General features: G+C 36.1%; 1 protein-coding gene across 1 annotated transcript in view; it reads left to right on the top strand.

The window, feature by feature from the left end:
• Nucleotides 1-15,702, top strand: part of RBMS1 (RNA binding motif single stranded interacting protein 1) — a 65,279-nt gene extending 49,577 nt beyond the window's left edge. The window contains exons 6-13 of the mRNA XM_029959910.1: nt 1,458-1,573; nt 2,449-2,498; nt 2,593-2,686; nt 5,928-5,978; nt 8,171-8,281; nt 8,949-9,029; nt 10,282-10,366; nt 13,179-15,702. Of these exons, the coding sequence (XP_029815770.1) occupies nt 1,458-1,573; nt 2,449-2,498; nt 2,593-2,686; nt 5,928-5,978; nt 8,171-8,281; nt 8,949-9,029; nt 10,282-10,359 (581 nt within the window). The 3' untranslated portion in view covers nt 10,360-10,366; nt 13,179-15,702. The remainder of the gene's footprint in view (nt 1-1,457; nt 1,574-2,448; nt 2,499-2,592; nt 2,687-5,927; nt 5,979-8,170; nt 8,282-8,948; nt 9,030-10,281; nt 10,367-13,178) is intronic.
• The last annotated feature ends 302 nt before the right edge of the window (nt 15,703-16,004 follow it).

Raw genomic sequence — 16,004 nt, 5'->3', positions numbered from 1 at the left:
TCTTATATTAAAGTTATTTGCCTACTGTATAACAGCACACAGGTAAGAAAGGTGCAGGTCTCTGACCTATATGGTCAATGTTGGAGACGAGACAGGGAACCACACACCAGTTCTGTCTCCCAGTTCATGCCTTTTTTATAGAGAAGGTAGAAGTATAACCAGAGCTAGTGTTTTAGCTATGCCATTCAAAGCCAGGGATGACTTGGCTGTTAAAGCTAGTTTTGTGTCAGAGTTTTGAAAGTCAAAGTCTTTGTGAGATTATGTGTCTGAGGTTTTCAATTACAACCATCTTTTGCAAATGCACACAGGGTGAAGAGACATCAACACTGACTATGGCTATAGTAATAGATTTTGGTGAAAGTTTTTCTTGGGGTTGTTTTTTTTGCAGGTGGCCTTCCCACCCCATGTGTTTACTCTGCATTTGGAAACTTGTATGTTTTCAGGTCCAGCCATGTCTCATGAAGATGTTTCCAAACAGAGAATGACTGGAGGAGTGTCATGGTAAAGCTTAGACAGCTCATGTGTCAGGAATTATTGGCAGAGAAGCACTCACATCCAAGTCATACCAGTGCTTCCACCCTGTGATTAGAGAGGGTGTGGTGTGATGTAGCAGAGCTGTGCTTCAGCCATAGGTACTTGGAAACATGGAAGCTAGTAATAGGGAAAGAAAGAATACTATGCAAACTTTTCTTTTCCACTGCTTCAGTTCTGACATTAAAAGTTGAAGTCATGTTCAGGAATTATATTAGGCAAAATAATAATAACAACAACCAAACCAAAGCAAAGCAAACAAACAAACAGAAAAAAAAAAGTTTGGTGATGCTGTTTCATGACAGTAAGCAAAATCCCAAAAGAACAATATTGAAGAATTTCTAGTTGCACTGTGTGTTCTTTATAGAGCAGAGATTATGTGAGTGGACAGCTGGGACATTTTTTCAGTGTAAGGTGGCAGGAGATAAAGGTGCCCACTCCACTTTGCTGGCTGGAGTAAGTGGAGGTACTGTGCCAGCTCTTCTGGCTATTCTGGATGAGCAGAGCACTTTCAGTTTGGGGACATTACTGAAACCTCCAAGGGTTGGGGAGAATATGTTATAGGCCTTTGGCCAGATTTGTTCTCCACCCTCTTTAGACATACCTCCAAGGAGGCAAAGCTCAGAATTCGGATGACAGTTCTTGTTCATCCCCAGACCAACAGACACATACTCAAGATAAACAGACCATGTTTCTTTCCAACAGGTTTTAGAGCAGTAGTTTAAAATCAAAGATATAAGGCATTCCAGATGTTTGTGTGTGGCAGCTGTCCTTGTGCTATGCAGAACAGATGTTGATGCTGTAGTGTGAGTCTGTGTTATTTAACTGCTGTATTGGGAATATAACTTAAAAACCATACCTCATTTGGAGAGCTGAACACCTGTGTAAAAATGCTACTTCAACTAATTTTTCTTCTTTCTTCTCAGTTCCTGCAGAACCTTTATTGTGCAAGTTTGCTGATGGAGGACAGAAAAAGAGACAGAATCAAAATAAATATATACAGAATGGAAGAGCATGGCACAGAGAAGGCGAGGTGAGACTTGTAAGTCCTCCCTTCAAGCTTTAGTGTGGGTGTGCAATAATGAATACTTATGAAAATGATAGGCATTGAGACTTCTTGGCTTGGGTCTTTGGCATATTAACAATGTGCAACTAACTCTCACCTGACAGTTTGCAACTCTATAAAAAAATATTAAGTGTGTCTTTCTTTAGAGGAAAAAAGGCAAAATGCAAAACACTGAATCCTACCTCATGAAAGTGAATAATAAAATGTCCTTCAAGTTGGTCATATTATAAACTTCAGCTTTCTCATATTATAAAACTACCAGAAACATAACTTTATTTACATGTAGTAAATAATCCTTTGATCTATACAGCGCTCAAATGCACATCACTTTCACAAGATTAACATAGTATACCAGTGCCATGCAGCATTAATTTCTTTTTAGTCAACAGTTGTTTTTAATGTTCAAGATAATATTTTCATAGAGCTGCTGTGGTTAGAGAGCCTAGACACCTCATTTGTATTAGACAGGAAAATTCAAATGTGTCTTCTGAAAAACTGCACTCCCCATTCATATAGTTAATATATTGTAGGCAACACCCTAACATAATCATCTGCATGCCCTGACTCTCAAATGTACACGTGTTCTTTTAGCCAGGTATTTCCCAGGTTACATTTTGTTCCTCATGATGGGAACATGGAAACTTGTATTCATAGTCAATATCGCCAATTCTCTTCATTTCTCTTCACAGTATATAATTACTTCTGTCAATTAACCTTTCCCTAAGTTATGGTAATAAACTATTTCAATACAATTTTTCATTTAAAAATAATACAACTAAAAAAAGAGTAAGAGAAATAATTTATGATCAAAATTAATTTTGTCAACTCTATTTTTTCTACTTTTTTTAAAGGCTGGAATGACACTCACGTATGATCCAACCACAGCTGCTTTACAAAATGGGTATGTTGAATAATGACACAGTAATTCAAAAAAATGTTTGCGTTATGAAAGGTGCAGAGAACTGGCATTTAATAAATATTTCTGCATTTTCTAGATTTTATCCATCACCCTACAGTATTACAGCAAACAGAATGATCACTCAGACATCTATTACGCCATATATTGCTTCTCCAGTTTCCACATACCAGGTTTGTATTTAGAACTTAGGTGAAATGGTTCATTGGAGCTTGTGTTTATTTATCACTTGTTACATCTGGTTTTATGAATTCTCCAATAATGTTTCATTTTAATGAATTGGCCTCTTCGTGCTGTACAGCATGAAAGTGACAGCCTTGAAACCAATAGTGTGTGTGTTTTCAGGAAGCACAGCAATTTAATGAGATGCAGGATGTCTTGCAAAACAAAGTCTCTTAACTTCTGCTGATGGCTAAGGTATTTGTAGCCACTTCTGCATTTTATGTCTGAATTTTCATTTTCTCTCAGTCAAGTTCTTTTAATATCAACAATATATCTTTAAAGTAATTACTCTTTATTTAAAACCTTCTTTATTTAATCAAATTAATTTTCAAAGATATGTTTCCGTGCATTTTGATTTTTTATTTGTTTTGGTGCAGAAAGCCTGACAATAATGAGTTACGCAGTTGTACAAAGATGGGTACAGAAACTTGCTTGACATTAGAGAAGGAAATTTGAGAAAAGATTTCAGAATCATAATTACTTCAGCATTCAAATTCAGCGGTTTTCTGTTAGGAGTAAAGTATTTAATATCCTAGGACAATGTTTCTAAACCAAAGGCTACTTTATTTTGAACAACATATTAAAACATAAATCATTGACATTTTTTGGTTTTAGAGCCCAGCCCAAAACTTTCTGAAGGGGGATTTTGATAGGTGCCATCTTGAGCCCCATAAGGGATATTGATGAACAGTTCAATATACTGGAAATTATATAGAACAGTTTTAATACTTTGATATAAATCTCTTAGAAATGCTCAATTTTAAGGCATCATACATTTCAGTTTACAAGCAACTTGCTTTTAATGCAACTAGTATGGCAGTCTTACATGTAGGCTCTGCAATTACTGCTTGAGATGTGTCAATTATCCTACTGTACACAAAATCATGAGCTATTTTGGCATTTTACTGCTTTACACATAAATGAAGTAAACATCAGTGATTCAGATCATAAATGACCAAAACTAATTAAATTTAGAAAATTCTTACCTCTCTATGTCAGGGGAAGGAAAACTGCCTGTTTGCTCTTTAGTGAGAGTTGTGCTGAGTTTTCTGACTTATTGTGTGTAAGAATGCATTTGGAAGGCTATGTAAAGGGTATATAGAAGGCTAACAGAGGCACTGTGGGCCATTTCCTCAGTTTTCTCTTGCAGAATTTTTCATTTAGCCTTCCATTCCAGGTGAGAAGAATGAGGAAGAATTATCTAATATTAGTTTGGAGATCTAATGCCTTCTTGCGTGAGCGAACTGTTGTGTAGGAATTAAAAGTGTTCTCCAGTGCAAAGGGCAGCTGGATTATTTTTATATTAATTTCTGAGGTAACTTATGCAACACAATGTTTGCTCTCAGCAGACAGTACTAGTACTGTATTTTTCAGTATATTGAATCATTCTGCTTGGTACAGCAGATCTCAGAAATTGCAGTAAGTTCTTACCCAGAAAAAGATTCCAGTAAAATTAGCTGCTACCCTTTATTAAAATATAAATTATTTATCCATATAAGACTCTGATATTCAGAATCCAAGCAAAAGCTGTGAGTTGGCATGGAAACATACTATTTAGGAATACAGTATTGTTTTCTGGGTTTATTGAGATAGGCAGACCACAATCCATTATGTTTCCAGAAATGTAGTTAGCAGTATTTCAATATACATAGCATGCTTAAATTATTGTGGATGGAGTTATGAATATCATTATGTTAGAAGTGCCACAGTAATTGGAATTGAAAATTAAATTGAAGTATTCTGTACTGTGGAGGAAGGAGGTTCTTGGCCAGAAGAGTTTCACAATTTGAGTATTAGTCACATCATTACTGATTACTCTCACTGAAACCTGCAGCATTCCGTCTTCTACAGGTTGTATCACACAAGCATGATTTATTTTTTTTTTTCTTTGAGGCATGGTATAACCTGCTCCTAGATTTATTCTTATTAAAGGTAAACAAGTTTAATAAAGTTTTAGCTAGTGTTTGTTTCTGCAACTCCTGTATACCCAAATGACTATACTAAGCCAGTTACTACGATAGTGTGAGTAAATTAGCCAAAGTTTTAGTCAGGGTGTACCAGTATTTTTGCCATTAAGATTTTGCCTGAGGAAAGGGAGTGTTCCAGTCTTTTCCATTCCATTTTTGAACTCCTGTTTGCTCTTTTCCTGATTAGAAAAGAGAAAAAAACTACTCTGATTTGAAAATCAGTACCAAAAGGAGGCAAGAAATATTTCCATCCTCCAGAAAATACCTCATCTGGATTGTTTTCAAAACTGTGTGTCTACCTGTCCTGTTCACAGGACTCTGGGAATGAATGGTTGAGGTGTTAACAGGGCTTTAAGCGTCCAGCAGCAGTGGTGAGTCAGTGTGCAGTGCAAGTCAGAATCCTGCCTTATCCTACACACCTATAGCAGGTGTGGAAGAAACATTTTTCTTACTTTTAATATTTCTTGCAGCACATTTTTTCAAAGAGCTGTTGCAACCAGGTCTTTTTAACTAGGATAACAGTATAACCTATTAGTTTACCTTTTTCCTTTGCTATGCAAAGTTAGGCATGCTACCACAATTGAAGTATTTGGGTGATCACTGGTTTTGGAGAGAAAATGCTTGTTGCAAGAGAGTAGGAATGCTCATCAGATCCTTCTTTTCTTCCTGTGCTTTGGGAATAACATACTGCAGTATCTTGGAGAAGAACAGTTCTCCTAATTCTTCTCTTATTCCCAGAACAAGATTATGGCAGAATTCCTGATTTCTTTTTCACTTGTGAAAATACAATAATTTATTTTATTCTGATCACACTAGAAGGCAAATGATGTTATACCATCTGAGATCCCAATTACTTTTCCACAAAGGAATTTTGAAGACATGGTACCTCCTTTTTCAACATAGCAGAAATCTATCAATCATCTATTTGAATCCTTTCGGTGTACTTGATAAAGTTTCTGAAACCTGCACTAAAAACATAGTATATTTTTCTGCAAGGTGTATGTGGTATATTGTCTCCAAATCTTGTGTCTGATTTACAGGTACAATGAATCCATTTTTTATAGAAATCAGTGTTGTTCCACAGAGTGACTAATTGGATTAAAAAGGTCAATAAATAAGGGAGAGGGCTTGCTAAGATGATTTATTAAATTTTTACTATAACTCAGTTGGAGTATTCATGAAAAGGATTAATAAAATGAAAAATGAAATACCAATTTTGTTCTAGGTTCAGAGTCCTTCTTGGATGCAGCCTCAACCATATATAATGCAGCACCCAGTAAGTTTTTATTCTTCTCCATTGTTGTGTTACTCATGATATAAATACTTTACATACTTTAAACAACAGGAAGTAGGTCTATTCCTGCCAAGTTACTTTTAGATTTGACAATTACATCGTGACCAAATCATGGATCAAAATGAAAGGTGAAATAAAGGTAGTAAACCTGAATTGGGGCCTCATTTTATCAGGTAAAATAAAAAAAGCTACCTTCAGACTATCAAGGTGATGAGGACCATTAGAGTTACCACATCAGAAAGAGGAAAATTTGGTGGGTTTTTTGTTTGTTTGGGATTTTTTGTTGGGTTTTTCTTTGTTTGTTTTGTTTTGTGGTTGTTTTGTTTGTTTATTGTATTTTTACTTTAAAAACACTTTGCAAATATCAACGTTATACAACCTGTTTACCCTTCAGGAGCTGAAATTAAAGACCCAATGTTTTAGAATGGGTCTACCATAGTTCAGACTGGATAATTTGTGAAAGACAGACAGATGTAGTGATATATATGACATTATGGGCACTCAGTTGAGAAAACCTGCATAGCCTGTTCTGGCTTCACCACTCAGGAGTAATGCTAATCTCCCTACACTTTTGTCTGTACTAGACTGTCAGGCATTCTAATCTATACTTTCCCGTGATATTTTGCTTCTTATCTATGTCATTTGCCAATTAAGTACCATTATATCTGACACTTACTAAGTTTCTGAGATGAGCGTTACTAGTAATACCAGGCACTTTAATATATGCACTCCAGTAGTTAACAAACACGTCTGTTTCCAGATATAGAAAGGACATGGTCTTGACTTTAATTAACCTCTCCATGCAGATTATAGAATGTAAGTCTACTTGGCAGAACATTTTCTTCTTGGGCATGCAGAAAAGGCGATGCTGAACCAGAACACCCTCTCACACACTTAATTGTTGTATTTATGGGTTTTGATGTTAAATACACACACAACAGGTTTTAACTTCCCTCTCTATCAACACAGATTTGCATAAAAAACATATTGCAAATCATGCTGGGAAAGACACAAGTTGATATGTTATAATGCTATAAGGTATATTAGTTGCACAGGTACACACAATGAGATTTCAAGTTGAAAATAAAGATCTAGATTCTTGACTGGAGGTGAGTTTTGGCCCATGTGAAGACAGGTGCTGTCTTGTTCATTTGCTTTACAGAGAAGTCTGCAGTCCACAGACAGGAAATTCTTTCAGTATTTGATGTGCCTATGACTCATTTCATCTACACCGATCACATGGTTGTTTTTCCAACTGTATTCTATACTTCTTTTTATTTTCTTTTTTATTATTATTTTCTTTTAAGGATTAGTTATTAATTCAAAATATTGGCTTTCAGTACACCGCAATTATTTCTGTTAATTTTGAGCCTCCGTGAATTTTAATCAACACCTTCTGCAAGCATAAGTCAGGCAAAGTATTTGGAAATGTGTTTTTGTGGAACATGATTGGTAAAATGAAATTTCTTGATAATCCTGTCTCAGTTAACTGTGAAAACCTTACGAGTGTGCCCTCCATATTTAGAAATCTTGAGTGTTCAAAAATTCAATGTATAATTTTTATGAAGCTAGCGAAATGGTGCAGAAGTGATAGAAATGTCATCATAGCAGCTAGTATTTAGACAAAAAATCAGCATTGCTAACTCACTGTTAAAATCTGTGTGCTAATGAACCCAGCCACTAAGTAGGGCAGCTGTTTTGTGTGTGAACATCACGTGTGATGGGTAGAATTCTCCCATCACAAATGTTACTCCAAAGCCCTTGTTCCTAAATACGAGATAGAAGTCTCTTCCTAAAGCATGAAATTCCAAAGCTTAAGCTAAGTGAAACTGTACCTGGTAATGTGTGCATATTTTTGCTTTCAAGTTGGCATCTGGTTAAACTCATATTTTACAAAGCATTTTCAGCAGGTCTCTCAAGTGCATTGCACATCAGTTGCATGTATAATGGGAAGTCAATGACTGTCTTACCCCATTACCAAACTGCAAAGCACAGATGCTCGAGTAGAATATTTAGAATGCCTCAGATTTGCTTTTCTGAGTCAGTGCCTGGGATTAAGGATAGTTCTTGTGGTATATCCCCTCGGAAGGACAGTCCATACTAAGACTATCAAATAAAAAATGAAATTAAAATGTGAGTGTTGCAACCATTTCTTTCCATCTCTGTTTTAACAGGGTGCTGTACTGACTCCCTCCATGGACCACACCATGTCACTACAGCCTGCATCAATGATAAGCCCTCTGACGCAGCAGATGAGTCATCTTTCATTAGGCAGTACTGGAACAGTATGTAGCAATTTCATACAAAATAGAACTTACACAAGCAGAAAATACTGTATGTAGATCACAGTATGCCTGTGCAGCTTGCATATAGAAAAAATTAATCCTTTTAAGTCATCTTTTATCCAATAAACTGCTAAGAACTGTCTCCGTTTTTAAATAATACTTAGCAGTTTTTATTGAGTCTATTAGCTGATCAGAAATTGGAAATGAGTAAATAAAAATAGATCAAAGCTAATGAAAGGAGCCCGGGAGGTAACTTCAGAGTTGCATCAAAAAAATTAAAATAGTTGGTTTTACTCTTCGTATTCCTTTCCTCAACTCTGATCTCCTGAAGTGTGGAACAGAAAGTAAACCAGAAGAAGAGATGCAGGCTAGCTTCTAAACTGCAAGACCTTTCTTTTCTGAGCAGATTAAAAAAAGAAAATGATTGGGACTAACAAAGAAGGAAAAGTCCTTTACATGGTCTTTGAAGTCTAAATTTGAATTTTCTCAAAATAGATATGTGAGTTTTCTGGAAAGCCTGTTGATTTCAGACACAAAAGTCTTTCTCTCATGTATGTTGCTTTAGGGAAACAGTCAATATCTATTAAACAATATCATGATAAGTATTTTGAATACTCATAAATTTACACTGGGCTTTAACTCAATGTAATGGACTCTGTCTTTCTAGTACATGCCAGCCACAACAGCTATGCAAGGAGCCTACATCCCCCAATACACACATGTCCAGACAGCAGCAGTTCCTGTTGAGGTCAGTATATTCTATCAAAGAGCAGAGATAAGAAATATGATTATGATTTTTTTTTTTTTGGCCAGGAAAATTAACGCTTAAAGGCAAATACTGTTACTGTAAATGTACCGTGAATGCAATTTATATTAAAACTATAAAATATCATTATTCTCAACTAATAGCTAGTATTATAACAAGGAATGACCTGTACTTATAGCAGTACAGTACTTGGAGCAGTCTTCTCTATGAGCATAGCTCAGGCAAACCTTTTGTTTTGTGAAACCTAACTCCAGTAGGAACAAGACAGGTAGTGTATTGTATTTTTGATCTTTCATTTAGTTTACCTGTGAGAAAAATTCTCTACCAACAGACCATGATTGTAATTTTTTGCAGAGAATCCTGATTGACCCTGGCAACTCAGGTTTCTGTGCATAATTGTGTAATAAACCCCTCCATTGAAGAAGCTTATTAGTCTAGTTGGAGAGCATAACTAAATGGTAGACCATAGTTTGTCTACTATTTTGACTTACCTTACACCCTTTCATAGGTCAGTACTCCTTTACAGGAGCTAGACAAGATGCACTGCAGCTCTTGTATCCAGAATGAGTGCTAGACAGTCTCTTATAGAACCTCTAAAAAAGATACATTTCATTTCAAAACCTATTTGTCCAGAAATTCCAGAAGTTGTGTGGATCAGTTTGGTTCATCTGCCCATATTGATCAGAGAAGTACCTTTAGTAATTAACTCTGGCTGCCAAAGCACTCTCAGCTGAATTATTCCATGATTTCTGGGCGGTCTGGGTGCAAAGCCCCATCTACAATTCTTTGTGTTGCCTGGTGCCAATCACATCACAGTACTCATAGTGATGGCGTTTGTATATGTGGCAAGTAGATCTCATTCTTCTCGCTGCCCCTCAAAAAGAAAGGGACAGAATGTTCTTTTGCATTTCCAGATAGAAAATATTCAAGCAGTTATTTGCTCTCTCTCAGTGTATTTATTTCTATAATGTCAAAAGTTTCAGGATTTTTTTTTTAATTATCATCAAAGCAGCTGAGGAAATACAGGGTTTGCATGATCATTTTATTTCTCTTGTTTGCTGAAATGTAAATCAATGTAAAGTTAACACCTCAGATTTGTAATACCTCAGTTGAGGAATGCTAGGAAGGTTTTAGATGTGAACACTGTTAATTGCAGAAGTCACGTTGAAATGCAGATTGCTGGTAATGATACCTGATTTTGTGTCTCATGGCTCATCTTCCTTTTTATTTGCAGGAAGCCAGTGGTCAACAACAGGTTACAGTAGAGACATCCAGTGACCATTCTCCATATACGTATCAGCAAAATAAATAACCGTGAGGTAGGGGCTCATCCTGTCTCATGAAAGATGTAATTCAAAGATACTTTATTTCATAACTTACAGTACTCTGTATTGAACTCTTTTTTTATTGTCATATAAATAGTCCTGATGATAATATCTGGGGACAAGAAGTGAAATTAGTTTGAACTTAGCCAGAGTCAGAAGCCAGGGAAGGAAACATGGGATCCAGAAATGAGTTAATAAATTATGAGTAATATTGTTTTAATAATTTCTATATAGCATAACTGGATTATGTTGGATTTTAATTTGTTCATTTTAGCAGCATGTTGTATACAGAATAACAAGAAATTAGTGCAAAAATATGAGAATCAAAATGCTAAAGGGAACTGTATTGAAAGACATGCTCTAGTTCTGTGGTACATATAAGGTTAGAAGCAGCTTTGCAACTGATTTACAGACCACAGGCAGGGAGGTTGTCTGGTAGAAATCCTTGCTGACCTTTTCTCCTGAAGACTTCTCTGCTCATTCTTTTTTCTAGGAAAAAGCAGTTTTGTCCAGAATTTTGTCAATTAATTTTTAATCCATGTCCTTGTTTGGTTCTAATTCCAGAGTTTTGCTTTCCTACTCCAGGTTTCCTCTAGTTTTGCTTGCATGACCTTTTTTCTCTTTCTGTAGATTTCCGTCCTGAAAATGTTGCTTGCACTAATCATTTCCTTTTCCATGATCCATGTTTTAAAATTCTGGAATTTTCTTCTTTTTTAACTCATCTTTTTTTTTTTTTTTAGTGCTTTTTAAGCTGGGCAACTCGACTAAATAATTTTTTACATCACATTCTCTAAGACCTCACACTGAAAAATTCCATTCAGCTGCAATTATGTGCTAGAGGCTGTCTTAGAAGGGTTTTCCTACAGCCCTCATGGCATTTGTTAGATACTGAAAAATCGTAATCAGTTATGTGCTATAGTTGTGTGATATTCTCTCTAAAATATATTGATCCAAGAGAACATTAGGCATTACCTTTGATTCTGCAGGTCAGCTGTGCTATTTGACAACATTGCTCTCATCCCCATAGTTGGCATAACAGCTTCTTATATGTAAAGATAGAAACAAACCAATGGGGAAACTTGGCAAATTCAACAGATGGCCCAGCCTGCATAGCACAGCATATGACCTGTGTTATTCCTGTACTCTGGCCAAATGCTGGCATCTAGAGAAAGCCCACATCCTTGATTTGCTTCCAGGACAGGCAGTAAGCAAAGCCACAGACTCTTCTCGTTATCCATCTCCTAGTGCTAAAATCATGACTCCTGCACGTTTCCCATGCCAAGGCAGTTGCCTGGTGTTAACCGCTTTTCAAGGAATTATTTGTTTTGCCTTAAGTCTTCCCTCTGGGCATGTAAAACCTCCTTACCAATAGAGATCTGTGGTAGACAGTGAGGCGTATTCCTGCATGTCATATCCTCATCCTGCCTCTCTCTCCCAGCCTGTCAGTATCTTTCCCATAGACTGAGACCAGGCAGGAGGAGCAGCCTTAAGTCTCCTGAAAGGATGAGCTGTGTTGCCATCTGAGACACATTTTATATTGATGACTCTGTGTAGAATTCCAAACTCTGTGAGCAACTCTGTGTGTTTGCTGTAAGTCAGTTCTTCACGTCTTATTCTTCAGAGAAGCACTGTTACCTGTATTTGTATGCAACAGAAGCCAGTGAAATCTGTGACAGCAGTGGCTACAGCAGTGGGCACGTAGGGAAGGTTAATATTACTCAGGTGATTTCAGCCTCAGAGTATGGCATTTGGTATTTCTGTCCCTGGAACATGCTGGTACTTGTCTTGTTTCAGACAGGTGAAGGGGAGGGATTTGACCGATATTTTGTGCCCTAAATACAGGGAACACTGCGGTCTCTTGATTGTTGTAGCTTTGTTACTCTTGTCAAACTGAAACTTCTTTCTAAATGCACATGCAGCACTTTTGGGAATGTCCTATTTAAAGTCAATATACATATTCCCATAAATGAGGGGTAAATGACAACTAGCGCATTTGCACAAGTGGATGCAGTCAATCAAAAATACACAGCACCTTTCCTTTGGCAGCTACATTTAATAACTTCATAGCTTCTTTTCAAAAAGTTGCTCCTATGTGAAAAATAGTCAAACGGACTTGAAAAAACACCCCCATTTTATATGCACCTATTAGTGTACAAGCCTTAAAATACCATACTTTGCCTTGCCTTGAGAAATTAAAAAATTGTCTAAACTTTTTTGTCATTAACTGGCAATATAAGCCAATACAGTACATGGCAATATAAGCCAATACAGTACACTGAGAAGTCTGCCTTCAAATTTGATGAGCCCTGAATTGCTGTTCAGTATTGCCATCATGGAGGCACAGTAGCTATCTCTGAGTTAGCTGTTGTACGCAGCCTCCCTGGGGCTGCACTGAAAGAAAGCTGTGTTCCTTTTCCAGAGATCAAAAGCCTTGGAGATGCCACAGGAGTAGCATACTCAACCACTTTTGGTCAATTAAAAGGAAATAACAATAACAAAACAAAAAAGAAGGGAAGAGCTTTGAGTGCAGCCTCACAGATCCCCAGTGGGAACTCTGCATGCTGAGCAGTTATTAGAGAAAGAGGGGGAAATACAGAACAGGCTGTGTCCTGGCAGAGAGCCTTTTCCTGGGAAGGGCCGAGAACCTGGAGTGCCGCCTATGTTACTTCTCAGGTCTATACTCAGATTCACTTAGTCTTCTCTCAGCTGTCTAAAATAGGAAATTATTTAGTTTGGTGGACAGCTACATTAGAAAAAAGGCGTGTGATTGTAATTCCACTCTAGCTCTGACCTTTCTGTGTTACAGATGTCCAGTGTTGACCTGGCCTGGAGAAGGGTGCAAAGGCTGAAACAATCATGGATTTTACTGATCAATTGTGCTTTAGGAATTATTGACAGTTTTGCACAGGTTCTTGAAAATGTTATTTATAATGAAATCAACTAAAACTATTTTTGCTATAAGTTCTATAAGGTGCATAAGAAAAACCTTAAATTCATCTAGTAGCTGTTCCCATGAACAGGTTTATTTTAGTAAAAAAAAAATTTTTATCAAGTGTTATGACGCAAAAAAAAATATTCAAATTTCTGGGTATGCACAGATGACCACGAAGACTTATTCACGTGCATGACAGAATTTGTGTTTTGGGTTATTTTTATTTTGTTTGTTTCTTTTTTCTTTTTTCTTTTTCTTTTTTTTTTGTATGAAATGGATTTTCTGAAGTTTAAAATAGTAAAACATCTAATATGATGTTCTGTGCTTGCAGTGTGTGAGTGTTGCTTTAGTGCAGTGTTGCAGTTACAGTGTCTGGTCTTTTAGCTTTCTGTTTTTCTTTTAATGTAGTGTGAAGTGTCTTATCCTTTTCTATAAATTCCAATTTGCCTTAAATCTTTCAATGCTGTAGCTGTTTCAGTAAGTAGTCCAAACTAATGGTGTAGAACGCTTTGACCAAATGAGCTGGTCTATTATGCCTTGTAAAACAGCAGCATAGGGCTTTTAAAGGTAGTCAATAAAAATTGCTGAAAATTTGGCTTTTTTAATGTGTAGTAAGTGTTTTTAATGATTTTTTCACATAATATGTAAGGTAGTGAAATGCAAGAGGGGAAAAAATGTTTTGTGTGAAACACATTTTCTGACTGGGGAAATTTTAATAGTATAAATTGTTTGTAAGGCCATATGCCAATAGTTCCCTCTGGTAGTTTGAATGATTTAGGAACTCTGCTGTATGATGCAATGTAAAATCTTTTTTTGCCTTTTTTCAGAAACTAACTTGATGTTCTAGTTTTAGCATAGGTAGAATAGGGAGTTTGGGGTGGAGATATCACCGAATGTTTTTGTCCTTCCTTTATACTAATGATAGTGCTTTAGGATGAGGATTGTGCTGAGACTTAGCAAACAGAAAAGTTGCTATTACAGCAAAATGGCAAAAGCTAAAGGACTCGTTTTTCAAACATACGCTGAGATCTAAGTAGAAGCATAATTGATTGGGTACTAGCTCTCTATAGTAGGTAAATAAAAATAAAAAGACTTGGCACTTTTAAAAGGTAACTTTACCAAAGAACAAAGAGCCAGTAACCAATAATTCTGATTTGTCTCAGCATTGCGTCTTCTGTACTCTTTATTTTTGCCGGACCAGTTTGCGGTTAGGAGAATGTGCCTTTTTTGTACATTTGCATTTAGGTTTTATAATTTTAATTGATGTATGGACACAAAAGCATGAAGGAAGACTTGGATCCAAGCAGTGCCACACTTTACATCATCACTACAAGTGTTAAGTGTAAAGAAAACCAATTTTGAAACTATGAAATTCCTGATTCATAAATACACAGTTATTTGTACTTCACATATTAAATAATTCACTGCTACTAAAGCTCTTTATTACAATTGCATATGTTTTAAATCGAATGATAAATTAAGTTGTCTTCCAAAACTGTGTACTTCTCTGGTCAGCTGTATATGATCAGTTATCTACCTCAAAGTTTATTTCCTTTTGTATTGGGACAGGTTGCTGGCCCTCCCTGTTTCCACAGACCAAATCATCCTAGCTCAGGAGCTAGGGCTAAGCAGTTGTTTCTTTCAAGTATTTTTTAGTTTTTAAATTTTGTGTGAGTATTGGAGTATAGATGTCGGTGACATTTCATAGTTTCAAAAGTAAATTGCTGCTCTGAGAAGTGTAGATTCTAGTGAAATGCATAGTCATAAGAGATGTGTTTTTGTTTTTTCTTTTTTTAAAAAGTTGTGGTATTATTGGTTCTATGCTCCCTGGAATATTACTGCTTTGTAAAAGTCCAGACTTCCTGCAGCACCTTGCCTGTATTTGGTAACTTTCCAAACCTGGATCTCTCACTAGTTGCTATTTTTGCGTTAATTAAAACTGCAGTATGATAGCTGTGTTAGAGGGAAGAAGAGTTGCTGCCAGAAATGTCTGAACTAAGTGCCATACTCATTGTCTGGGTAAGATTTGGGAAATTTAACCTCTGTACATAAAGAAATAATCAGTTACTTAAACATCACATAGTAGACAGCCATTAAATTATAAAAAAATTAATTTATGAAGAAAGACCTTTTGTACAGATTGAAAAAAAAAAGATTTTCATAGAGATATCTATATGATCAAGAGAGTTAATTTTTTATTTTTGTTTTACTAGTGCCACAAACTTGCCAGTGGTAAATTATTTGTCCGGTTCAAGATAACTCTGTAGTTTTGTTTCCTAGGACTTGTTGTTAAACGCCAAAAGACATTTTTGAACTGTAAATTTGATTAGATTGTTAGCTTTTTTCTGTTTTATTTCTTTGAAAACTTTTGAATAAAAAATATCAAAAAAAATGAAAATGTTTCGTCTTTTTCCTTCGGTCCTTCCTTTACTGGGGGAAAACCCCAACAGGTTATGGTAAAACCTTCACGTTTATTTTGAAATCTTTGAAGTTGCTTTCTGCTTTACCGTCTAGGTTTTTCCCTCCTCTGTCTTCCATTAAAATCAAATTTTAACTCTTTCATATCAACTACAAAGTCACTCTTTTAGGCAAAACAGGAAAAGATGTATGAAAAGTATATGATGAAATGTGTGATCTGAATGCAAAAATTCTGTTGTTCTCTGTGTCAGCCCACATGGAGAGTTGTATGTAACCAGGCTT

The sequence above is a fragment of the Manacus vitellinus genome, unplaced genomic scaffold, assembly GCF_001715985.3.
Source record: "Manacus vitellinus isolate BGI_N305 unplaced genomic scaffold, ASM171598v3 scaffold_22_pilon, whole genome shotgun sequence".
NCBI classification, from domain to species: domain Eukaryota; kingdom Metazoa; phylum Chordata; class Aves; order Passeriformes; family Pipridae; genus Manacus; species Manacus vitellinus.
Note: the sequence above shows the minus strand (reverse complement) of the source record. Positions and strands in the feature narration are given on the sequence as shown.